General features: G+C 37.6%; 1 protein-coding gene across 1 annotated transcript; it reads right to left on the reverse strand.

Annotated features, from left to right (window-relative positions):
* Positions 1-261: 261 nt before the first annotated feature.
* On the reverse strand, positions 262-24,884 carry LOC149027550 (M28 Zn-peptidase nicastrin). The gene is made up of 14 exons (XM_089163673.1): positions 24,301-24,884; positions 21,814-21,983; positions 21,132-21,235; positions 15,009-15,075; positions 11,459-11,551; positions 11,215-11,379; positions 10,940-11,080; positions 10,724-10,801; positions 6,390-6,502; positions 6,240-6,300; positions 3,378-3,545; positions 2,747-2,848; positions 921-1,010; positions 262-838 (listed from the first exon to the last, which is right to left on the reverse strand). Exons 1-14 carry the CDS (start codon positions 24,578-24,580, stop codon positions 776-778), a joined length of 1,695 nt encoding a protein of 564 aa, XP_089019799.1. The 5' UTR covers positions 24,581-24,884; the 3' UTR covers positions 262-775.
* Between the last annotated feature and the right edge of the window lie 445 nt (positions 24,885-25,329).

The raw sequence follows: 25,329 nt of genomic DNA on the forward strand, positions 1-25,329 counted from the left end.
GGAATACGAGGTAATGTACCGGTACAGTGGTGTAATCCCTGACCCTATTATTAATCATACCTACGCTATAACCGTAACATCATACGAGCATGTACTCAATAAAGCTACTCCCAAGTAAAAATTACTATGAATTTTCACCTAATATCTTTAGTCTAATCTTTCAAATATAAGTAGCATTCACATTAAGTACCAAACACACAAAAATGTAAAATCAACAAAAAAACAAGAATGAAGTTGACACCAAAAAGACTTGTATGCAATTTACTGATCTATAAATTTCCCAATCTGTGCAACGATAGTTTGTACTAGCCTTATCTGGACAGCTACAAATGAGTAAGCATTTACTTATTTTCGAGATTCCCATTTTACTTTAATTTTTATTTTCACAATATAAGTAAATTATAGAAATCTTCAAATTTTTAAAATTATAATTATAGGATCTTACGCACTTTCCGAATAAAAGAGATAAGATTTTATCCTTATTGACAAGATAAGTGTGCTATACTAGAGATGTTGTTCCCTGAAAAGCTACAATTTTTTCTTTTACCAACTTCTGCACCAAGAAGACGTTCCCTGAAAAGTATTTGCCAAAATTTCCTTGCATTGGAAAAAATATCCTCATCTCGTCCGACAAACAATCCCCCTAAACCTAAAAAAGTGGGTCAAGTATGCACTAGCACTAGAGCTGTTTGTGGTGCTTTTAGGTTCCAACTAAAAGCTACAATGATAATCTGCAGCAATACTCATACAAGCCCCGATGAATTGATACCTCTGCTTAGGCTGTTTTAACCTTGCGGGAAGGAGGTCGGCGGAACAAACTGATGAGGTCATCAACACCCTGCATGAAAAGTGATTCATTTTCAGAAAACTAAAATTTTCTGGCAGAGTGAAGTAAGAAAAATGGAGTTGAGACAGCATACCCTGGTTGTGATGACCAGAAAACTAAAGAGCAGTATCAAATAGGATCCCAACGCAAGAAGCAAAAGCAGGTCAAATGCTACACTACCTACCTGCAGATGTTAAACCAGATCCGGTGAGGGTCTAGTTAGAAAAGAGAGAATTTAATCCATGATACATCGGAACCAAAAAGGGATCCACAAATGGGATCTTGAGTAGCTGGAGACGAGAGATTCATATAAGGAGAGAGGAAAAAATAAAAAAAAAAAAAAAAAAAAAAAAAAGAAAAAGAAAGAAAAGAAGAAGCAAATAAGCCTCTGCATATGCCTCCAAAGATGAAGGTACATGAACAGCCATTTGATACCATCAAGTCTGCTTTGAATCCCTTAGCATTTATGAACTAATGGATTTAAACAAAGTGCATGTCTTTCCACTAAAGACCCAGAGCGGGTCTTCATCCATAGGGTTGTGTGGGGCTGCACAGAATATTCAGTAAAGTTTTGATGGGAATATGGACATGCAAATCAATCAATCTAAACATTCTTTCGACCTCTTTTAATGCTTCTGGTCATACATACATGCAGTTTCGGCAAGATCCTACAACCAAATTATACAGCAATCAAAGCCCAGCAGTCCCCATATGGCTTCCAGCTCAAAGCTTCAAATGTCAAAACTATGTTCTGGTGGAAACATCCAATGATTCAAGGAACAGACGCCTGCTATTGGTGGGATTGGACAAAACTTGGGCCACTTGGTGGATCTCAAATGCCTGTTTACACTGATTTTTGAGGGAACAGGAATGACAAGTGAACTGGGAACCAGACCCAGCCAATATGAAGTTAACTATGCGAAGGCCAACCAAACCACCCCAAGAAACCAAAACCAAGCGCACAATCAGCCCAATGACCTTTCAAAAAGAAAAAAGAAAAAAAAGCAGACACGAGAGAGAAAGAGACCAACAGAAAGAGACCCAAGCCAACCAGGAGGACACACAAGAACCAAAGACGCCACACAAACCAGCCATCCACGAAAGGAATGGGCCCAACAAAGAAAGCCGGCGGACCAAAAGGAGGGAACCCAGCCGCAGAACGAGCCAGCAAAGCTACGAAACCCCCGGCACAGGGCCACCTGTAAACCAAGTCCAGCCTGGAACATCAAATCGTGGACAGTCAGCAAGCCACCAAGACGGACAGCCCGGCCACCTATTCGGAAATGCCCCTTCCTGCTAGCCCCAGGTACGACGGAAATTGTGTGTTAATCTTCTGGTTCAAGAGTAAGCACAAAACTGTGAAATTAGTCTAGGTCCAAAGAAGAGAAATAATGAAGTTCCCAATGCCTTGTAAGGTAGGACTGAAGTAATATAAGTAATACTCCAAACGACTGTAACATTGAGGCCTATCTCACAGTTGTCAACATGATGACCTAATAATCTCCCAACCAACTCCTAAACATCCTATTTTTAATCTCTTCCGAGACTGTCCAGATGATCCTCAGGAGAACAAATTGCCATATAAACTTTCCCCGTCTTACTAAATAAGGTTGAACATCAAACTCCATGGTTTCCAGGGTACCTATGGGGATACCAATTTAGACCAGATAAAGACACAATGTGACCCCATCTGGCCATCTGCTTGGGTGGGGGTGGGGGGGGGGGGGGAACTAGTGTTAAGTGCTGGTACTGCAATCAGTGGCTTATTGTTCCGTCTTACCCTCTGATTTTCTTTGTTTAATTTTTAATTTCCAACTTGCAGCTATGGTCGGACAAAGAGGAAACTAACAACGGGTTAACTCATCAGAATTTCACGACCTTGGGTTTCCATGCATACAAACACAGTATATTGATTGGTACCTGGTATACATTAAGTGTGGCTCTAGTCAAATCATAGAAAGTGAACAACCCATCAAGTACTTCATGTTGCATATCCACCTCAGCTGTGTGATCTGACAATTCCTGCCACCAAAACATAATAATTCAGTTTTACAGCAAAGATTAAGATAAATGGTGAAGTTGGACAAGTACCATTGTGACTTGTGGGCGAACGATAGATTTGCAAAGGCAAAAAAGTTGTTTTCTCAGATAATTGTTGCAAAGAATTTTAAGAAGAAAGTAGCAGTACTTATGAGGTGGAACGCACTGGGAGGATAATTGATGACCCCATACAGATCTACATAAAACTAAGCCCAAGGTCTGCAAAATATCTGGACATTACATAGGCCTATTCTTGGTGTCCAAAAATTATTTTTGAATGACCACTCATTGAGGGGAAATTTTCATCTTTCTTGATCCAAAAGCAATACAAGCACTGAAAACTGGAAAACCTTAGCAATTTACAGCCATACATGGTATCCAGCCTGGAATCTTAATAGCATATCAGAATGATATTTGCGATTTTGTTGTAACTGGTACAGAAAGTGAGACTAGGAATCTTTTCATGAGCAAGTGAAGGAAGTATTTATATGCAACTAGAAATGACACAAACCTTTTTCAATGCCAATATTAATGGATCGTTCCTTTTGAGAAAAGGAGCCACTCGGGGTGTCCGAGACAAAAGATCCAACCATGACTCTATGTAAAAGGGATTCACAGCCAAGCTACTACCATCTGCAAAGATTTGAGTCTTCTTTCCTTGGTGGCCATAAATGTGTCTCTGCAATGAGAAATGAGATTAGGGACCAAAAACCAAATACATCTCTCTAATTAAAATATCCTTGACTGAGTTGCACTTTCCAACTGGGGTTTATTTTTATTTTTTTGCTCCCTGGTGGGGGTGGGGGGTTGTTTTAGTTGGAATTTAACTATGGTGGGTGTAATCAACTAACACGCCCTGGGAAACCTTGGTGGTCCAATATAAGGCTAAGGGGGCAACAATCCAGGAAAGTCTCTTAAGTGCATCAATTTATCTCTTCCTTAAGTATATTAATGAAAATGTGCAGCCAATAATTTCTAAAGTCTCTGCAACAACATGCAATTACTGAAGTCAGCGCTCTTGTTAAATGTACTTTGGAAACCTATGACAATTTACATAAGACCAAATGTTATTTATTTATCCTAACCAGTTAAACAAGTGCAGTTTTGCATCTTTATGGTGCAATGTGACAGATGTTTTGGATATAATCAGTTTTGTATTTTGATGTGACCAGGAATTGATTGCAAAACATAAGTACCAAAGTTGTAACAGATGCTCAAATGTGACGAACTGTTCAAGCCATCTGTGAGAACAATTCACTAAAAATTTTAAAGACAAAAGTTAAAAGAAAAAAAAAGTGAAGAAACCAAAGATGCATTGGTAGAGAAGACCATGATTTAAGAACATGAGAACTTTACAAAACCAAGTGGAGACAAGCTAATGTGCCTCAACAGGATTGGGGACTGATAACCAAGATCTCATCCAGAATCAACACAGATTTGGGAATTAGGGTTATGGTTAGGAAAATTCAAAATTTTGGGCTCTAGGGTTCATAGGAGGAGTTTGAGGCAGGGGCTCAAACTCAATTAAGACAGAGGATGTACTAACAAAAAACCAGCCAAAACTGATGATTACAATGAAAGATATGAAAATTGGGTCTTCCTGGGAGAAACTAGTAAGAGCCAATTCTAGGGTTTTAGTGATTGGTTACGGCTCTGAGTGATTTAAGTGAAGGGGCAGCCAAGGAGATAAGACCATTCGAATACGGAAGGATTTTGATGAGTGGATGGTTGGAATTGAATGATGAATGGTTTCTAGGTTTTGGGCTTCTCCGTGAACTTTAAAAAATACAAGGAGGGCTTTGATGGTGGGATTTACCTCCAGTGGGGATCAAGCGCAAGGATTTATGTGGGGATCTGTGGGTGAATTTGGAGTTCCAGTGATGGTTAGCCATAAAACAGACAGCAATCCTTATCATCAAATGATTATTTCCATCTGAATCTCTATTTCTTTCTGTTTTCTTCTACCATGTTTAAGATTCTGAATCATCACATCTTTTTCAAGACCTCATTCTCTGTTTGGGTCACAGAAATAAAATGAAAAGAAAAAAAATAAAAATAAAAAGGGAAAAGAAATCAAGACATTGATGCCATTAATCACCACAAAGAACTCTTCTTTGTTAGCATCTCCATAGATCATAACAGAGAATAAACAAAAACAGTGATAAAAACAGTCAATGGAAATAGTCATCAGAAGATAATGAAACACACTGGATTGTTCCCTTTTAGCTTAGTTGAGATCTGTTTGTTAGTCACTTTTTTATATATAGAATTTTTATCCTTTTACCTTTTTTTTTTTTAATTGTATTCATTAATTTCTTGATGACAAATACGGAATTATAAATATACACTCCGAGCATTTGCCCTTATATGGAATTAGGGATAGCAACATCTAAGACAGACATGGGAAGATTACTTTTCCGTAGTTTAGTACTATGAAAATTGAATTTGGGTATTGTTTTAGTGCAAGAAGTGCTTCAGTTGCAGTGGTTTCCTAAACATTTCATAGTTTCTTTTCGGATTCAGAAACAATCCTTGCACCCTATCTCCAAACAAATTCCAATCCTGCATAAGTGCTCTTCGAGGATAAATTATTATTATTATCATTTTTTTACCCCTGGTGGGAGCAAAAGGGGGGAGGAGTTTGAAGACTGAAGGGGCCAGGACCTCCACAGATGATAAAACTAAGTGCTAGTTAACTTACAAAAAATATTCTAATCCATCCTGTTCATGTAACCATAAAATAAAGAAATTAAAGTCCTGATCAAACCCGTGATTAGGGTTATGATAGAACCAGCAAACTCAAACTGTATGGTCTGGTTTGAACCAAAACATGATCCAAATGTGAACAAGACCAACCACACCGCAGGATACTTTGGTGCTTGGTCATCTCCTAGCGACAGTGCAGCTTTAACTTTGGATCTACATCATGACGGGCACCAAAAAGCCTACATGGAATTAATTGCATACAACTCCCCTCAAGACTCTGCCAGCAGACTCATTTTCACGAAGGCATACTGCCTCCCTTCCTAAACATCCAATTACATGTAAGTTATAGCATTCCTCTCTCTCTCTAAATATCTCCCGATCACCTCCTTGCAATAAGTATAATGGTGTATTGCATGTTTATCTTTCATGGCATTAGATTTTAGTAACCAAGGATAATGCTATATGGCACCAGGTTTCTAACTGAAAGTAAACACCTCCTTCCCCCCCCCCCCCCAAAAAAAAAAAAAAAAGAAGGAAAAAAAGAAAAGAGAAAAGAGAAAGAAGACCCAGAAACCAACATTACATTAATTATGTAACTAGCATATAATCAGAACACAAATGTCACATCAACTTCTATTCTATATTATTCACGAAACGAATATCTTACCGCAAGACTCTCAGCAACTAACTTGACGCTTCTAGTAACTGCAGTTTCATTTGTAAATTGCCTGTTTTTAAGTACAAAAGCTGTAAACGATGGCAAGCTAAAACAGTTTTAACAACAATATAAGAATGATATATTCTTTTAGAATATTACCTGCTGTCATATAGGCCCCCAGTGCTTTCTAAAAATTCAGGTGCCACAGAAAGCTCTGAAAGGGTGACAGCAGTGACTCGTAACCTCGAAAATTGCTCATGCTCCCAAGCTACCTACAGCAGACTTGACATCATTAGGATAGACAGCAACACTTAGAGCAATAGAAAGTATCTAACGCATATAATATGGCAGGACAACATAAACCCCCCCCCCAAAAAAAAAAAAAAAAAAAAAGTAAATTCATTAGTTCAAGGAAATAAACTATCAGGAACATAAATTTAGTATAATTAAAAAGATAACATTGAATTATGAAAACAAGGTTATAGTTGTTCTTGAATGAATTAAGAAAATGATGTGATGTAGACATTCAAAAATGAAATTTATGACCGAATAATGGCAAATTACAAATGTCAAAAAACAATGCAAAGAATATGGGTCTCTTGAACTTTTTGTGAATGCATGCCTTTACCATTTATTTGTTAACAATGACCAAGTCTTCTCTCTGTTGACCATCTAATGAAGAGTTTGCCTTCATAATATCTTTTTTAGTGAATGCATGTCTTCAGCACTTGTTTGTGACCCACATTTTATTGCTTTCTTTTGGATCAGCAACAATAGAAAACTGAACTATTATAGCAGCATGGTATGCATTAGAAGATCCTAACCCCCACCCCCAAGTTTAACTTATATTTACAATAAACAAAATATTTTCCCAACCTTCTAATGGTTAAACGATCACCAACCATTTTTCCAAATGGAAAAACTTTCCGCTCCTAAGAGTTTGTAAGGACTGTTCAGTTGGCAAGATATCAGGAAAATTTAAAAATTTAGTGAGATTACTCATAAAAAAGTTAGGGTCTCCTTGAATATTCACTCAACATTTTCTCATCTACAAACCTCATTTTCTTCGTCATAAAATTTGGTGTGTTTTTTATTCACTTTTCTAACAAGAACAGGCTCTAATTAGTCTTTCCCCCTTTAGAGAAGAAGACGACAATGACAGCGCCAATGTCCAATGTTGTCACCTATGATTGCAAACCTCTCTCCCACCTCTCTTTTTTGTTGTCCTCAACATTGTTCATTGCTCCTCTTTATCAACTTAAGGTTAACAGAATAAGCCAACAAGAAAAAAACTAATTTCAAAAGTTAAAAAGATTGAAAGCTCTTTGGCAAAGATAATCTTCTACTCCCTTGGCTGTATCCATAACATTCCCAATGATGCCAAATAATTTTTTCACAAATTTAATGCCACAACATCAAACATCCAACTTGAAACCACTCTTTCAATTGCTTCCTCCAGACCAACCCATCAAGATGAGATACATGCAAATAACTCTTGAAAGTGTTCATGAGCCCCATAGCATTACTATATTTCTGTTTTTCATCAACAAAGAAGACATTGCACAGCTATCTCCATAATTTCTTCATAAACTTTCCTTAATAAAAAAATTTGATGCTGGTTATTCCAAGACGGATTTAATATAATCTGCACAACTTACACCCTTTATGCGTGTACAGCTAAACAACATTGTTCTTTCAACATTCAAAATCCTAGTTGCTCACTCAACTGATCAAATCATTCCACACCTTCATCATATTCTTCCTAAACCAGCCCTATGTGTAAGTGGAAGAGTGTAAATATGAACTTCTGCAGAGTATAATGTAGGCCAGCTAGGCTGCAAGAAAACAGCACCAACATTAGGGGTAGGTTTGAACATCTGACCAGGTGGTATAATTGGACTTCGGGTGAGTCATTAGTATGGGTATTTTTAGACCTCAATTGTGATTAAGCACGACATCCCCCCCCCGGCAATTTGGGCCTCGAGTCCCAACCCAAGTGGCACAACCAGGGGCTGGCCAAAACCCCTTAGGGGCAGTTTGATAATTTCCCCTTCCTATTAGTTAATTTTTTTTTTAACTGCCAATATCCCCTTCCTATTAGTTAATTATTTTTATTTCAGAATTTCATTTAATTTTGTGAGTCCAAACTTAGTTCCTCGTTTGAGTCAGTTGAGTGAGTTCTAGTACCACCAGGAATCTATTTTAAATTAAGATTCGTTATGGATAGTCAGGTCTTTTATTGCACGTTAAGTTTCTTTATTTGTCTGGTCATTATTTAATTAGTTGTGAGGGGGATCCTAATCAATAAAGGATTCCCCAGTTGAGTCAGTCTTAAATTCCCAGTTAGAGTCTAAGACTTTCCCTCCACTTGTAAGGCCATAAATAGCCCACCCCACTCATTGTAAAGACATGTTGAATTGAATAAAGAATCTAAGGATTGAGGGAAAGGATTTGGCCTTCTTGGGAGGGCCACAGGTGGACTTTTGAAAGATCTTCAAGTTTCCAGCATTCTTGTTCCAATCTCCAGCATCACAGTCTAGCACCTTCACAAGTAAGTCAGCAGCCCCCATCCCCTTCCCCTTCCTCTTCTCTCACTTCCAGCCCTCCCCCCTGTTGCACAAACACCTAGGACCCCTCCTCACCATCACAACCCCCAAGAAACCCTCCCTACCCATCGCAGCCACCAAGAAGCCACCCCCTGTGATCCCCACTAAACCCTTCCCCCCCTGAGACACCACCAGGCAGCACCCCCACCCTCCCCTACACCTTGTGACACCTGCTCTCCCGTTTTTTGTCTCTCGGCTCCCTTTCTTAAAGAAGAGAGAGAGAGGAAAGTAAAGGAAAGAAGAAAGTAAGAAAAGAAAGAAAAAGGAAAGAAAAATTTATCTTCTTTTCCATATCTACAACCCATAACAAGCCAACCCATATTTAAAAATTGTATCAATCCCATTTAGGTTTATTAGCAACCTCTAAACCCTAGGCTTGGGTATCCAACTGCTGGTTCAATGAAAGGATTCTGGGCTAACCCTAAATTCTAGGGAATATTTCAATAAACCTAACACTAGGATTGGGTTACATCAAATTGATTTATCTCATCATCAGGGATGTGTTTGGACATCTGGCCAGGTGGTATATTTGAACTTCATGAAATATTTGAAAATTTTGAAATATATCTACACGTTTTATATTACTTGTTGAATTTCTAATTTTGGAATTACCCCTTTGAATTTGAATAGTAGGACCCGATCTTAAAACGTTCCAAATTTAGTCTTACAGTATAACAGTACATACATTAATTTTGAATTCTGGTTACCTACTGAGCTACTTTTGCTCATTCCCATTGTCATTGATTTTTTTTTTTTTTTAAGATGATGGCTAGAGCCTTAGATAAACCTTTTGTACTTCTTGTTAGTGGTGTTGAATCAAAAAAAGAGTTTTAGACTTTGAAAGACAAGTCTTTTGTGCATTTTCTAAAATAGTGTTATTTGAATGCCTGAAGCTATAAATTAGTTTTGTTGATCATGGGTTGTTCATGGATACTTTTAAGTAAATTATATGCTTTTTCCGCTTTAAAAATTGATCAGCGTGTCACACCAGAAACTTTAGGTCCTACTCAAGTTTTGGGGTGTGAAGGAAAATTACATTACAATAAGCAAGCTTTCTGTACTTTGCTTGACTTAAGTTTGCTTTGTGGTCTTTTTATGTTTACTTCTTCCCATTTCCCCTCTTTACTGGTTAATTTCTCAGCTCAGGTTGAGTCACTGAAGCTTAAAAAACTGCCACCCCCCCCCCCCCCCCCCACAACAGTTTTATGGTTGTCAAATACACCAATGTTTGGTGCTGTCGCAGATTCTTGAAAGCAAAACTATGACTCCATGAAATCAAAATGGTTTTATGAGGCACATCATTATCTCATGATCTCATCCAACCCTTCCGAATGTTACCTACAGCAGTAACTTGTTCTACATTAAATCTGCGACGCAAGGAAAATAAAAAATGAAAAAGAAAAAAAAAGGAAAGGAAAAAGGAGGCTTCATCTATATTATTTCCTATAACAAGGTAATCAAATTAATAGAAGAAAGGGATTGCAGGACCCAGTGAATTACTTAAAAAAGAAAAGTTTGTGACCAAAAAAAAAAAAAAAATCCAAGTGAGAAATAAGATAAAAACAGGCACTTTAAAACTGTCAAATTAAACATACACATAATCTTTATGTACATCTGCTTGACAGTGGTTATGGTTATGTGGCTATGCTTCCATAGAAACAATTTCATAAAAAAGAATAATATAAAAATCTGGGTCATTATGGTTGTCCCTGACACTATGCATTAAGGATACTCACTTTCAGCATTCTAAAACAATATCCTGAGTCAATTTTTAGAATATGTCCTTATGCATAGAAAAAGCCAATAACAAGGGGGGAAATTCTCAAGAGAGACAACAATATACTTGCATGAAAACATAAAAGACACATTTCAGGCACATCTCCTTACTCGTGGGTTTGAGACATTAATTTTTTTGTGCTTCAGACCAACTTTGACTCCCAATTCCTCTGCGACATTCGAGAAACTCTGGCAACATTGGAAAATAGAGAATTTTTAAGAAGAAAAAGAATTGTAAAGAAAAATCATCAAGCATAGAGGTGTAGATTCATCTTATTTGCCATCATCAGCATAAACTTTCTTTTTCCTGACAAGTATTTAACTTACTTCGTAGATTTGCTTTATGTAGGCATTTTCAGGAGGCTTAGACACATGAATCCACATTTCGTTGTCCCAAGAACCAATGCTATTCAAGCAAATAGCATAATCAATACTCTCACGCACACGCTGGTCAAGGCTTCGAAGCCACTATAAATGTCCAGAATTGAAATATGTGAGCCACACACATTGAGTACAAATTAAGTAAAAAGATAAGATGAATAAGTGAGAAATTACATTTAACAAAAATAATACAAAAACATCCCACCATGAGGAGTTACCACCTTTAGAGTTCCATTATAGTTGTAAGGCCCACCAGATGTCAGCCCAAATAGTAGGTTGTATGAACCTCTTGTCTTTGGATTTGAATAAAGACGAGAGAATAACCGTGCAATTTCCAGAAGTGCCGCAACACCACTTCCATTGCTATCAGTTCCCACTGATAATCCCTACAAAATAAACACCCTCAGGACTTCATACTGCCTGGCAAGATTATAATTTAATTGAACAAATAACAAATCTCTATACCGGAGCAGCACCGAAGGTATCATATGATGCAACTATAGCAATTGTTGGCAGTTGGTTTGTATCTCCATCAGATTTTAATCCAGGTAGCCATCCCTGTCACAAGTTATAAGTCATAAATGATAAATACTTCAAATGTACTTACTCCATATGAAGAACACCAAGCAGTGTAGTGTAAATTGGAACATACATAAGTCTGTATCACTATATGTAGTCCAAAGATTAAATTACATACATGAAATGCTGAGTCTGGTCCAGCCCCAATTCAGATTTTTTAGCCAATTTGTTTAAGAAGGTCAGCGCAAGGTGATGCAGTTCAGCTGTTTAAAACCAGCTTCTGGTGTAGGGAATCTTTACATCAACACCATTAGGTGTAGGCTACTGTTCCACTAATTAAGCATCATTTGAAACTGCAGGTGTAAAGTTACTGACAATGAAAAAGAACCTAAGTTCTAATCGAGGCCAAGTTTAACTTTGAAAAGCATGTCTGCTATGGCGGCTATCAACATTGAAAAGTTCATATTTGAGCATTGCTTTGTTTGAGAGAGACACACTTTCCCAGACCCAGCCCCCACCACTGAATTCTTCAAGCTTCCCCAAGCTGCAAAGTTCAGTCTCCATCGAAGACTTCTAGCAGCTGGAATTTCCTAAAAATTCAAGGGAATCTTCGAGATGCTGTACTTCTATATCAGTAACTTGAATCATACCAACCCCCTATATTCATCTCCAGATCTCCCCAAACCCTAACTCCTTTTTTTGAATTTTCATTTTCAACAAACCCTAGTCACTGAAATCCCTCCACTACCTTATTTCACCATTTGAAAACATTCAACTTCAGCCACAGCCTTGCCACGTCAAACCTTACACTTGACCCACCTTGTTGCCCATTACCTACATTGAAAACCTTGATTCCATCATTCCACCAAACCCAAACTCAAGTGATAACCCTAATTTTCTGCCCAGCCCTAACATATATATATATATATATATATATATATATATATGTACCGATCGTCTACTTTATCCTGACATCAATGGTGAACAAGGTGGATATCACAGCACTAGTATAGGTACGAAGTACGAACCTCCTTCCTCTCTTTTCTCCCGGCAGAGTTGAAAGCTGCACTTCCAGCAACATATTCTCTTGCTTCTTCTTCCTCTTCCAGCTGGGGCAGCAATGATCATGGCTGTTGAATTTCTGGCAACAAATCTAGCTTCTGCGGCTGCTGTTACTAGTCTTGCCATCATCATTTAATAAGATGGCAGTGGCTCCCACTGCAATTTCTCCATCAGTAGCTGCAACTACAATTGCTTCTTCTCTGTATTTTTATTTTCATATTCTTTCATCCCCCCCCCCCTTCTTTTTTCTTTTCTCTTTGTTCCCCATTTCCCATTCTTTCTCTCCCTTATTCTGGTTTCTGTGACTGGGCGCCTAAACAACTTGGTGGAAGGTCACCGAGGACCTAAAAAACCGCTTTGGTGCCTAGGCAGTGCCTTGACAACTATAAAGTCAGGATGACTAGTTTCTAATTTTTAATGAGTAAACCATAAGAGAAGCAATTTGGGAAGTATAATCCCACTTTTATATGATTGCTAGTCAGTACTTAAAGAAATCATGTACAGAAAAGCATAAAGAAAAGGTGCAGAAAGAGTTCCAATAAGTAACCACCGTATGAAGGGAAGCCACAGGATTTTCTTGACCACCCAATTAGTAAAGGAAGCATTGTTGAACAGTATGCCCAGGAAATATTTGGCTTTACTCTTCTTTATCGCATTCAAAACAGAAAAAAACATCTGGCATTCCAAGCTCTATTGCATTCCAAACAGAAATAATATTTGGCTTTCCAGTGCTTTATTGCGTTCTGAACAGATAAAATATCTAGCTTTCCACTTCTTTGTCGTACTCTAAACAGAAATAATGTCATTGGCTACCTATTTCACATTTTCAAATGTAGCAGGTATATCAGTGGTTCCTTAACACTGCAATATCCCATTGTAAGTTCTATCCGGGTGTTCAAGACTTTGTGCAACTGCTGGGGTGAAAATGTAGCTGGTATATCAATGGCTCCTTACTCAACACCGTGCAAGATCCCATTGTAAGTTCAAACTGGGTATTCAAGACTTTGCGCAACTATTGTGGCGGGCTGCATGAATCCCTTTTCTCTGATCAGTCCTGGAAATAGCCTGTCACTAGTCCTAAACTATGCATGTCTTTCTCACTACTCCTATAGTTATTTAAACCAACTCATGGCTCGCTTAGCTTTTATAAACTGAATCACTTCACCCTCAATACTAAACTGACGCATTCTAAGGTCTCTCTAACAGATGTCCATGCCATCTAAATGATTTTGTCGCAACTTTTAAAGTGTCATAGCTAAACCTAAATTAGCACTAATTTGTTCATTCCTTATTTTATATTTCTAAGTTTTAACACTAGATTTTATTATATGTTGTTCCTATGCTCCTCAACATACAGCTCCATACCTCAATGTTGGTTATATAACTGTCCAACAAAATCCTTCTCAAGTTTAAGAACTACTCAATCACAAGTCACAACACACTATAATAAAAAATTATAGTACAACATCATCCTTTATTCTTCCCTTTAATTAAGGTCGAAGCTAAGTACCTAAAATTTTCACTTTGCTCCCTTCCCATCATCAATTTCACCATCTCACTTTCAGTATTATTCTTACCAAAGTTGCATACCTTACTCTGTTTTTGCTCTACTGAATCTAATTATCTTTTGATCCCCATGTTGATCTCCATGTTTATCCTTGCTTATGTCTCATCCACCGAAACAAGACAAATCATATACAAAAAGAGCCGCATCCCACTCCTCTCCCCTAAGATAAATACAATCAAGACAGGTTGGTTTAGGAGAAACCCTAGCTTAATCTAAAATAAATAACAGGAGTTAAGTTTTTTAATTGGTCTTGGTGTTTAATATTAATCAAGATGTTAATGAATTTCTTAGATCACACCTGGTCTTGGTTGGAATTCAAGTGTGCTGAGCAATAATGAACAGGGGAGGGGAGAGAGACAGAGTTTCTTTAGTCTCTGAATTTGCAGCCTGTAAGACTATAAATCTGTTCTATACTGGATGAATAAGAAGAGAGGGGGGGGGGGGGAAGAAAGAACCAGTTATGCAACATATTTAAAATTCCAAAACAGGAAATGCTCAATCAGTATTTCAGTCTTTTTTAACTGGGAAAGAGAGAAAAAAAAAAAGAAAAAGAAGAAGCCTTGTAACACAAAAGGAACTTGCTCTAAAAATGCTTTCTCCGCCAGAATAGGAAAAACAGGCTTCAAGGTGCTTCTGTAAATAACATCCAGCATATACTTTGAAAAATAGTATAAAGATTAACAACAAAAACACCTTTGGATAAATGCGTTCTGTCTAGGGAAAGCCTTTGGTCATGACAAGCATCATAAAAGCAATGTGAAATAAAAGAGAATCTGGAATTTAAAATCTGTCACATTTTTCCAGCAATTTACTGCTAAATTTTTTCCCCACAAATTACAAAGGGTAGGAAAAGTGAGGAATGAGCACCTGAATGTTTGTGATGGTGGGAGATGCTAGCTTCTTAGGTTCTGGCGTTGAGACAACAAGCTTGTATCTGGAGTATTTTAAGAAGCAATTAATGAGCCTATGGTAGTTCACAAGTGCTAACCATATCTTCAGAGAAGAATTAACAACGATGAAAAAACAGGCACCATATTCATGGCACAGTGCTCACAAGACTATGTAAGAAGAATTATCAATGACAAAACTGAAATACAAACCACAACCAGAATGACAACGAACGGCATACATGGGTACAGAGGACATAACAAACTACAGAACAGCAGTTTAGACACTCCATGCCATATGTACAAAGTAATAAGAAAATTCAATTAAAGAATAAGATGTCTGATGGATGGCATATACAGCATCCTTGCTTAACTTAATGGGACAAAATCAAGAGAGGTCATGCTATGAATCCGAAATGCTCTAGCAAAAACACCAAGATTCCAAATCCATGGTTAGTACTATTGGTTTTTTTTTAATCTATTCACCCCAAAAAAAATCTAGTTTTTTTCCCCTGCAATTTTTAAGAGAGATTGCCCATTAATAGGGAAAAATAAAATACAAATCAAACCAAGCAAGACAGGAAACCGGAAAAAATAATTAAAAAAAAAAAAGGAAAAGAAGAAGAAGCAAGACAGGAAACAGATAAAAAGGCCTGAAAGGCTACAATGGCTCCACAGGGATGGCTACATACAACTCACGCTACTGATTTGAAGGTTAGTTCAAATATATTTACCATCCTTCCTACTGTCATCTTTACCAATTACATCCCTTAGGCTAAATTTGAATACAAAGAAAAGGAAAGGAAAGGAAAAAAAAACATAATGAGACAAAATAATGATGATGCAATGATTGTATTACGTGTCTATCTCTATGCTCTAATTCATTTTCTTTTTGATAGGCAAGATTTTAACTCTACAAAAAAAAAAAAATAAAAATTTGGGGGGGGGGGGGGGGTTAGAGATTTGAAGATTTTTTCTTTTGGGTAGACATTCTAACTCTTCATAAACTCACCAACGAATTATTTTTTTGGGGGGCCGCGGGGGGTGAGAAAAAGAAAAATCTCAGTCTTGATCTTTTACTCAATTATCAGTAGATATGAGAATATCTCAAGTAAACATACAGAAATCCTTAAAGATATTAATATTATATGGAGAAAATTACACACACCCCCTCTAGAATTTATTCTATTACGTTTCCAACCCCCTATATTTCAAATTATACATTAAATGCACCAGTACTGATAGAATAATGGGGTTAAGGGCTCAGCATCTACTGTATTTTCAAAATCCCTAAACTGCCCTCGTCTCCCCTCAAACCCATTTCAACTTTCAAGGAAAAAGAAACCACAAAAAAAAAGGAAGGAAAGGGGAGGGTGAAGAGCAACCGTGATTGGTTTTAAGCAACTGTTTCCCTTTTTTCTCACTTATAAGAGGATTTGGCAAGGGTAAGTTAGGCACATGGGGACGTGTAATAGAATAAATTCTGGGGGATGTAAATGTAATAATTTGCAAACGTGGGGGATGTGTAAGTAATTTGATGTTGTGATGGCACATGTAAAAACTTGGGGGGGGGGGGGAGGTAGTGAATTCCCAATTACAATTGAGTTACATTAAAGATCATCTTTGTTTGCATTTATCTTGGATGATCCAACCCAAGACTTCATCCTTGGTGTATGTTTTTTTCAACATTATCTTGGAAAGATAAAAGCAGGGACTAATGCCAACTTGTAGCCATGGAGAGCAACTTATAGAATCAAAAGGTAGCAAAACAAAAAAATGAAGACAAGAGTATATGGTTTGTAGCTTTGGTTACACCAGGATGGATAATGATGTGGTGAAAATTGCTAAGGGAGATTCTGTGAAGTGGTTACTTCAGGTATGTGGGCTCAGTCATAAATAAAAAAGGTGGTATAGAGGATGATAATTCACAAAATAGTGTGGACGAAGTGAAGAGATGCAACTAATTGCATGAATGGCATATTCCTTTAAAACCTAAAAGAAAATTTATATAGGATACTCATATGACCACCTATGGTGTGTGAGGTAAAATGTCACTAAGTTAAGAAGCGTCATATCAATAAAGTCTTAAGTAGACAAGGAAATTAAGACAATAAACAAGGACAAATTAATAGAGCTGATACAGAAGTCGCTCCGAGATATGACAAGCTACAAGAGAGTCTTTTGAGGTGGCATGGCCATGTTCAATGAAAGCCTTTAGTGATCCATCATGGAGGACTGATTTGATTTCGATAGAAGGAACCAAAAGAGCCATAGGCAAAATGACATTCGAAGAAGTGGCGCCCATTTAGTTCAGATAAGGCTGAGTACTTTTTTTTAACTTTTTGGATGAATAAAAATTCATTAACCAAAAAGGAGAAAAAGCAGGGGAGGGAGAGAGTAGAAAGAGGAAACAAAGGGCAAAAGCCCATACAAAGCCAAGAAGGCTGATGGAAACCCGATTTCAGGGTTAGGGTTTTGTGGATGAATCCCTAAAATTTAGGGTTTGCCTAGAATCTTTCAACAACTTATTCTAAAGTTAAGTGGGTTGTTAGGGAAATTAGGAGTTCACTAAATTCGCAGGGGAGACTTTGCATCATTATGGTAGAATACGAATTATTTTAAACTAACATGGGATGGAAAGGATCAACCTAAAATTATATGGGAAAGTTCCATTAACAAAACCTAGATGGGTTGGGTTTAATTGGGAAAAGGGAAGGGAAGCCTGCATCAGGTAGGGGAAAGGTTTGGGAAAAGTGATAAACAATATAAACAATTTGGAATTGGATAGAAGCAATGTGGGTTGTTGATAACCTAAAATTATCTGGGAAGGGTATGAAGCCTGCAGAAGGGTAAAAAGGGGGTAAAGGAAGCTTGCGTTAAGGAATTGGGGGGGGGGGGTTTCTTGCTATCTTCTTCTTTCTTCTCTTTCTTCTTTCTTTCTTTTCTTCTGTTTTTCTTTTCTTGTAATTCTGCTGCAAGAACAGAAAAATAAAAGAAACAGACAAGGGGGGGGGGGGAGAGGGTGTCGTAGGGTTTGGGAAGGTAGGGGAGGGGTCTAGGTGTTGCTGAAAGGGTTGGGGGGGGGGTGTTCTTGGCTGCTGCCAAGGTGGGACAGCAAGGTTCTTTCTTGGTATTTTATAGATGTTTCTTGGTCTGAAACAACAAGCAATAGGAGCCGCAGGGTATGGGGAGAAGAGGAGAAAGAAGAGAGATTAGGGCTAGGGTTGGGGAGGGGTTCAACTCACTTGTTTGCAAAATCTGGAAGAGAAAGGTTGCTGGACTTCCTGCTGGAATCGCAGGACAGAGCTTGACTGATAATAAAAGAGCTTGACAATCGCAAGATCCCCCTCAAAAGAACCCTGCCGCACCTTCTTGCTGTAATTCTTCAATACTTATTTTAGTACAGACCATAGTTGTCAAGGTGTCGCCTAAGCATCGCCTCGGCGTCTGGGCTCCTTCAGAACGCCTCAAATTGGCGTCGCCTTATTTTTAGGCAATAAGGCGTCCGCTTTTTTTTTCTTTTTCTTTTTTAAATCACGAGAAAGATGCCTATCGAAGGCACATATTGAAATACTTATTAGATTCCGATTGTAAAGTATCTATTGTTTGAACCTATATGCAAATGTATAATGACGCTACATGTGATCAAATGTTAAAATAAAAATAAAAACAAACAAAATCGAAAGAGAATAAGTTCTTGACTCAAGTCTCACACTCTCACTCTCACTCTAATCCCTAAACTCTTTATCTCTTCCTCTCTTCTTCTCTTCCATTCCCGCGACGACACTCCAGCAAGCAGTGGCCAGCGACAAACAACTTCTTCTCTTCCTTTCTTCTCGCGACTTTTTATTTAGGACCTATTATGTGTGGTTTGTAGTATGTTGGATGACTTGAGGTAGTCTAATATTAGTTTTTTTATTATATAAGATATGATAGATTTAGAGTGAATAAGATGTACACTAAAAATTTCACTTAAAAAGCCTCAACCCTTGGAGGGCCTCGGAGGGCGCCTCGTCGACTCATCGTCTCAATTAGCCTAAAGTGCCTTGCATCGCCTCGTCGCTGTGACAACTATGGTACAGACTTAAGACTTACAATGAAGACTAGGCTATCTATAGCCTACAAGTGGAGGGAGAAGACTTGGACTCTAATAAAGAAACCTAACTGGATTCAACTAGGGAACTAACTCAACTAGGGTTTCCTTTATAAGTTAGGAGACCCTTTACAAATAAATAACAGCCACATAAATAAAAGAACTGAACTTAAAATATAAGACCTAATTATCCATAAAGAGTCCTATTTAAAAGAAAGACTCTCTATGACATAAGAGCTCAACTACTAACTCAATCTAAGAATTGAAAACATAATTGGACTCAAAAAATAAAAACAAAAATCCTAAAAATAACATAATCATCTAATTAGGGCTGGAATTTTACCAAATTGCCCCTACAGTGGTTTGGCCAGCGCTGGATGTGCAATCTTGGTTAGGTCTTGGGGCCCAAACCAGGGTTTTGGCAAGGGGGTTGACCCTTGTTCACATCAAAGGCCCTAAGCAAAGCAAAGCAAAGCAAATTACAAGTTACAAGAAACAAGGAGCTGAATGCCAAGGAGATAAGGCAACCAAGGCTGAGTATTGTCATTGTTGCTATAATGTTTTAGTACTGTTGCTGAATACAATGGCCAATTTTATTCGAGGTGCGTTGTTAATGTGATGCTGTATGCACAATTATATTATTGCTTTACTAGACATACTAGATATAATGGATAAAATAAAAAGGTGCAGCACCTAGATGAACATCCTGCTGCTTTAGAGCTAAGGTGTCCCTCCAATGCTGATGGTTTAGAGTGTTGGGCTGTTAAGAAGCATTATATAGATAAATTTAGTGCAGCTGAAATAACGATGCTCAGATGGATGAGTGGCAAAGCAAGGAAGTATAAGGTTGAGGTCGCATGGCCCGTTCAATGTAGGCCTTATAATCTAGATCGATGGAATTAGAAGGACTGGGGGCAGACCTAAGATAACCTTAACATGGTAAGAAATGATATGCATAACTTAGACCTGGTATCTAGTATGGCCTCAAATAGTGTTGATTGGAAGGCAAATTTCCATGTAGCTGACCCTATTTAGTTGGGAAAGGACTTGTTGTTGTTATTGTTATTGTTGATCATATTAGAGTTGATTTGGGAGTAACTCAGATAAATGATAAGGTACAAAAAAGTTGATTGAAATGGCACGGCCACGTCAATGGAGGCCTTTAAATGCCCCTATACAGGAAAAAAGTGGTGAGAAAGGATATGCATAGCTTACGGCTAGTATCTAGAATGACCTCAAATAGAGCTGATTGGAAAGCAAGGATCCATGTAGCCAAGTTTGGACAGCCTTGTTTTTGTATTATTTCAATACATAATTGTGGAATAATATGAACTCCTTGTCTCTAATTAATATTTTCAAATATAACAATTGTTTACCAATTAAAACTTCAAAGATGGCATTGCTATTTTTCCTATAAATAAATTAATTAAAACACACAACAGAAATTAAAAAGAGTACATCACAGAAAATTTCACATCAGTAAAACACCCATAAAATACTGGTTGATATTTCAAGCTAAAACAAGGGGAAAATTGCAAACTTTTTTATAACTGAAATTTTGGAAGAAATTTCTTTAAATAGTGTTGCATGTTGAATTATGCAATTTTTTATTCCCAAATTTAATATTGTGCCTCATTGGAAACAAGGAAAACACAAGCCACACCCCAAAATTTTGGGCTTTTTATCCAGATCATTAAAATACCTTATGAGGTCTTGCCACTTTGTGTTACACAAATTTATTCCATGATGCCAGTCAAACGAATAAATCTGTAACAACTTTATGGTAACTTGAAGCATAAGGAGCATCAAAATTGACCACATTAACACATGGTGCAATAAGAAAGAGAGAGAAAAAGAAAAAAAAGACACGAGCAGATTGCACACAGAAATGCTGATGAAAGTCCAACAAATGTAAGTGTCATCAAGGGGGACCCAACATGGCAAACACACAAACACATGAAGTTTCCTCATCTCATTGATCAAATATGGTCTTAAGACTTCAAAACTAACCCGCCAGTTGTCGCAGAAGCAGGCTGGCCAGTAGCATCATTCCTCTTGACATCAGCTAAGACAGCATTGATCTTTTCATCCTCAAAAGCAAAATAGACAGGGTACTGTAAACCACAGGCCGTAATCAGAGAACTAACAAGAAGTGAGCAAACAATAGGAAAAATAGAATAGCCATAGAAGAGAATAGAACTTCACTAAGTTTGTATTATCATACTGTTTAGCATAAGTAAAATAGCAAGAAGACACCAGCTATATCTGTTCCCACAACACTAGCTTCCACCCCACCCCATTTCCAAACCAAAAAAAGGGTTTCTTCCTCCTGGAAGAAGAAAACAAAACAGTATCGAACATCTAAACTAACATTTTTCATGTGCTTCCTTTTTCCTGGATAACAGGACAATCAATAATGATTGCTCCAAGAGCCCTAATAGATAAATGACAAGATAATTACAGGCAACTAGATTAATCAACAATTCTGCCATCCAATAAATATCAACCTACAAGTAAGCTCATTAAGGCACAAATAAAAGTTGAAGTCACCAATCACCAAAACCTTAGTAATTAAAAACAGAACACAGGTAAGAGAATAAAAGCATCCTCAGTATATAGTAGTTTGCTAGTGAAGATACACTGTCACAGGATGAACATGTGATGAATAGAACAAGTAATCTGTTTTACTCACAGGGATGTTGGCATGTATAAGTAACTGTTCCAGCTCAATCAGTATGTTTCTCATCAGCTCTTTCCCTTGACTCTCGTCATCTTCAATTGTGTATTTTCTACCACCAGGAATGAACTTCTGAGGAAGAAAAAGTAATAACCCACCCAATGCCTGTCCTTTTCTAATATAGTCTGGCAAATTTTTGCCACCAAGCAAGAAGAATCAGACAGTAGTACACGAATGACTATAGAAAAGAAAACAAGTTTACTAATTAACCAGTAACAGCTAGATAAATGTGGCATAAGCTGTACAAAATAACCCATAACCAGATGCAAGCATGCTCTGAGCCTCTGACCACTTACAAGTTACAATAATAAACTAAATCAGTAGATAACTAGAGGAATTACAGACAAGAGCGATCATAAGGCTCTGCTTTTAGTTTAATTCCTGGGAATTTTATGGGAATAAAGCTCCTCAGAATTAAGAGAGACTTCCCTCTTTCTTTCTCCGGTTATTTAGAGTATGTTAAACTTTAAGAGTAGGCAAGAGTACATGATTTATAAAGCAGTATTAAGTCTTGAAGTTAAATCTTGGAGATGCACTTGGCAACTGGCACATTTTTCCCGGCTTGTCCAGCTTCAGCATGATTCATTTTCAAGGATTGCCATCGCTGGGATTCTCTGAGGGATGGATTAAATGAAAACTAAGGAATTGAACCGGAACAATGATACTTTCAAAATAAGTAGGTAGTAAAGACCAAAGAATTCATCCCCAAAAAGAAAAGGATCAACAAAAGATTACTCCCAAATGAGGGTTACAGCAAAGGTGAATTATATTATAGAAATACTTTCTCTTAAAACTAATGCCAATCATTTGTGTTCTTGTAGCTCTTTCTCCGTTCAACTCAACCCTCTCTAATCTGACACAATTGATATCATTTATTCTATTTTACTTCCAATTAATATCTTACAGTATTTCTAACCTCTCCAGTAAGAAATGAAAAAAGGAAAATTAGCATCCACTGCCTTAAACAATTTGTTTTGTATTTATGAATCACATCACTTACAAACAGCATCCAATTATACAATTAAATCCACTTGCAAATTACAAATGGCATCCACTTAACCAATTAAAAGGGAATCCACAGGACGAAGTTTATGAAAGATTACCCATATCTGGCAAGATGGTTCTTTCTTCTCTTCTTCACATTTTTTTTTGGGACAGGAATTCATTTGAAAAAATAATTGATTGAGTGCCTCGAGGTTGCTTCCTTCTCAATGAATAAGTGCATGATGCTCTCCCACATAGACCATGCCTTGACATGATAGATTGAAGATTGAAAATCCAATAGAAGTGGTACATGTTTACTTGCATTGTAAGTTAATGCCACCAAGGTATGTTTCTCCGCAAATTTATAGCTGAACACTTTTTCTGGGTGCTTGTTTCTTGGGGGTGGACGAGATCATTGTATCATTCCAGCAGGTTTTAGGCAAGTTTATAGCAGAATGTTCGACCCATGGGATGGAGAGATATCTTTTCATCTTTCAATCTTTCTAGTCATCAAGAGGATAATCTCAATCTGAACGTCAAATAGAACTCACTCAGGATATCTACTCTCTCCCCCTAACTAGCAGTATGCATACAATTTAACTTCAGTAATATGTTGACTAATTAGATCTGCATGTCTTCATGTTGTATTCACCCTACCCACCCCAGATCCCCAAACCCCCCCCCCTTTTTTTCCCTCCCAACTCCAACCCAACACACAACAGAAGATGGATTGAAAATCCAAATAGAAGTGGTACATGATCACTTGCATTTTAAGTTAATACTACAAGGTAGGTTTTTACGGCAAATTTATAGTCGGAACACTTTTACTGGGTGCTTGTTTCTTGGGGGCGGACAAGATCATTGGATCATTCCGCATGTTTCTAGGCAAGTTTATAGCAGACTGCTTTTTAGGATGTTTGTCACACGGGATGGAGAGATATCTTTTCATCTTTCCGTCTTTCTAGTCATCAACAGGATATATCAATCGGAACCTCAAAAGGAACTCACTCAGGATATCTACTCTCTCTATAATAAGCAGTATGCATACAATTAAACTTCATTAACACGTTGACTTAATGTCTCTTCGTGTTCTTTATTCGTCCTACGCACCACAGATCCCCAAGCTCCTCGCCCCCCCCCCCCCCCCCCCCCCCAAAAAAAAACAACACTCAACGGAATAAAAAGGGTGCTGTCTCATTTTGTGTATACAACAATACTTGGCCGTGAAGTAACGACCGCTGCGGTACATAAATAAACATACACTTGAGCTAACTTCACTCGGAAGTAATCGATGTTTGACTGAGGATAAAATTTAGGGGAGGGATGATGACGAGCGAGGAGAGTGCATGAACATGACAGACAAGACTTGACCAAAACGATAGATCGTCGCTAAACTAAAATTCAACAAAGCTATAATTTAAGATGAAACTGATACTTACATACAAAACAGATGCATACCTCGGAAGAGAGTTATATTGATTTCTCGAACAGGAATTATAACAACTGTACGCGAAAGATCCACACCAGGAACAAACGGCGACGAACCAGCGTGATGATTAAGGCCGGCTAGTCGAGATCCGTAAGGAACACCAGCTAGATCGTACTGAATAAGCCTGTAAACATCAACAGCAGTCGCAGCATCGCAGAGCTCCACACAGGCCACCAGTATAAAAACCAACGCTAGGACTGAGTATACTGATTCCAGCATCTCACCTTGACGCCCTTTTCTCCCCGCCATTGAAGGGGGAAAAATAATGCGGAGCAGCTTTAGAGGTGTTACAGCAAGGGAAGACGAAGAAGCAAACCAAGAACAGGTAGGGTTTGTGTTGTGTATTGCCTTCTATCAAGTCCGATCTGACTGATACCAATTAAATTGATTTTGGACGGCCGAAGAACACTAGTAAGAGTTGAAAGTCTGTGCACTCGGATCCGGCCAGAACCATGCGTTATATAAAATAAAAACTGAAAAAAAAAAGGGTGAGCGGAGGCCGGAGAAGTGGAGTTTTCCCTTCGTCGAAATGGTGGGAAGTTCATTTGTGCACGAGCAGGGTTTTTGCAACGTGAGAGCTTGTACACGTGTTATCAACGTCAGCTATTAAGCGTAATTTAGCCGTTGGATTCAGATTACTTTGATCTTTCTATTATTTAAAGAAGTTAAGAGAAAGAGCGAAATTGAGATCTAACGTGTCGAATATGAACCAATATCGGATTACTTGTATTTACATAGGAATGATGTTCAATTAATTACAAAAAAATTATAAAAACACATTTGGTTAATTTAAACAATTATACACTTCTAATAAATTAATTTAATATTTTGGCCATAAACATAGTGAACTCATTAATTTTATTTTTTTAAATAATTGAGGAATAAAACTTCATAAGGTTAAGAATTCGAATCTCCTTAGAGTTAGGGTAAAGGTTCGTATGAATACTTATTCAATCTTTTATATAAAGATACTAATTCAGAAAATATATATACATAAT

Source organism: Hakea prostrata, chromosome 1 (assembly GCF_041222555.1).
Source record: "Hakea prostrata isolate BN-2017 chromosome 1, UWA_Hpros_2, whole genome shotgun sequence".
Lineage (NCBI taxonomy): Eukaryota > Viridiplantae > Streptophyta > Magnoliopsida > Proteales > Proteaceae > Hakea > Hakea prostrata.

What these genes read in the sequence shown, in the direction of transcription:
- LOC149027550 (XM_089163673.1), bottom strand. Translation starts at nt 24,580, where the DNA reads ATGGCGGGGAGAAAAGGGCGTCAAGGTGAGATGCTGGAATCAGTATAC. An exon ending in CAATATAACTCTCTTCCGAG is followed by an intron (nt 21,984 to 24,300) that starts GTATGCATCTGT and finishes AAAATTTGCCAG; the next exon opens with ACTATATTAGAAAAGGACAG. An exon ending in TTATACATGCCAACATCCCT is followed by an intron (nt 21,236 to 21,813) that starts GTGAGTAAAACA and finishes TGTGGTTTACAG; the next exon opens with TACCCTGTCTATTTTGCTTT.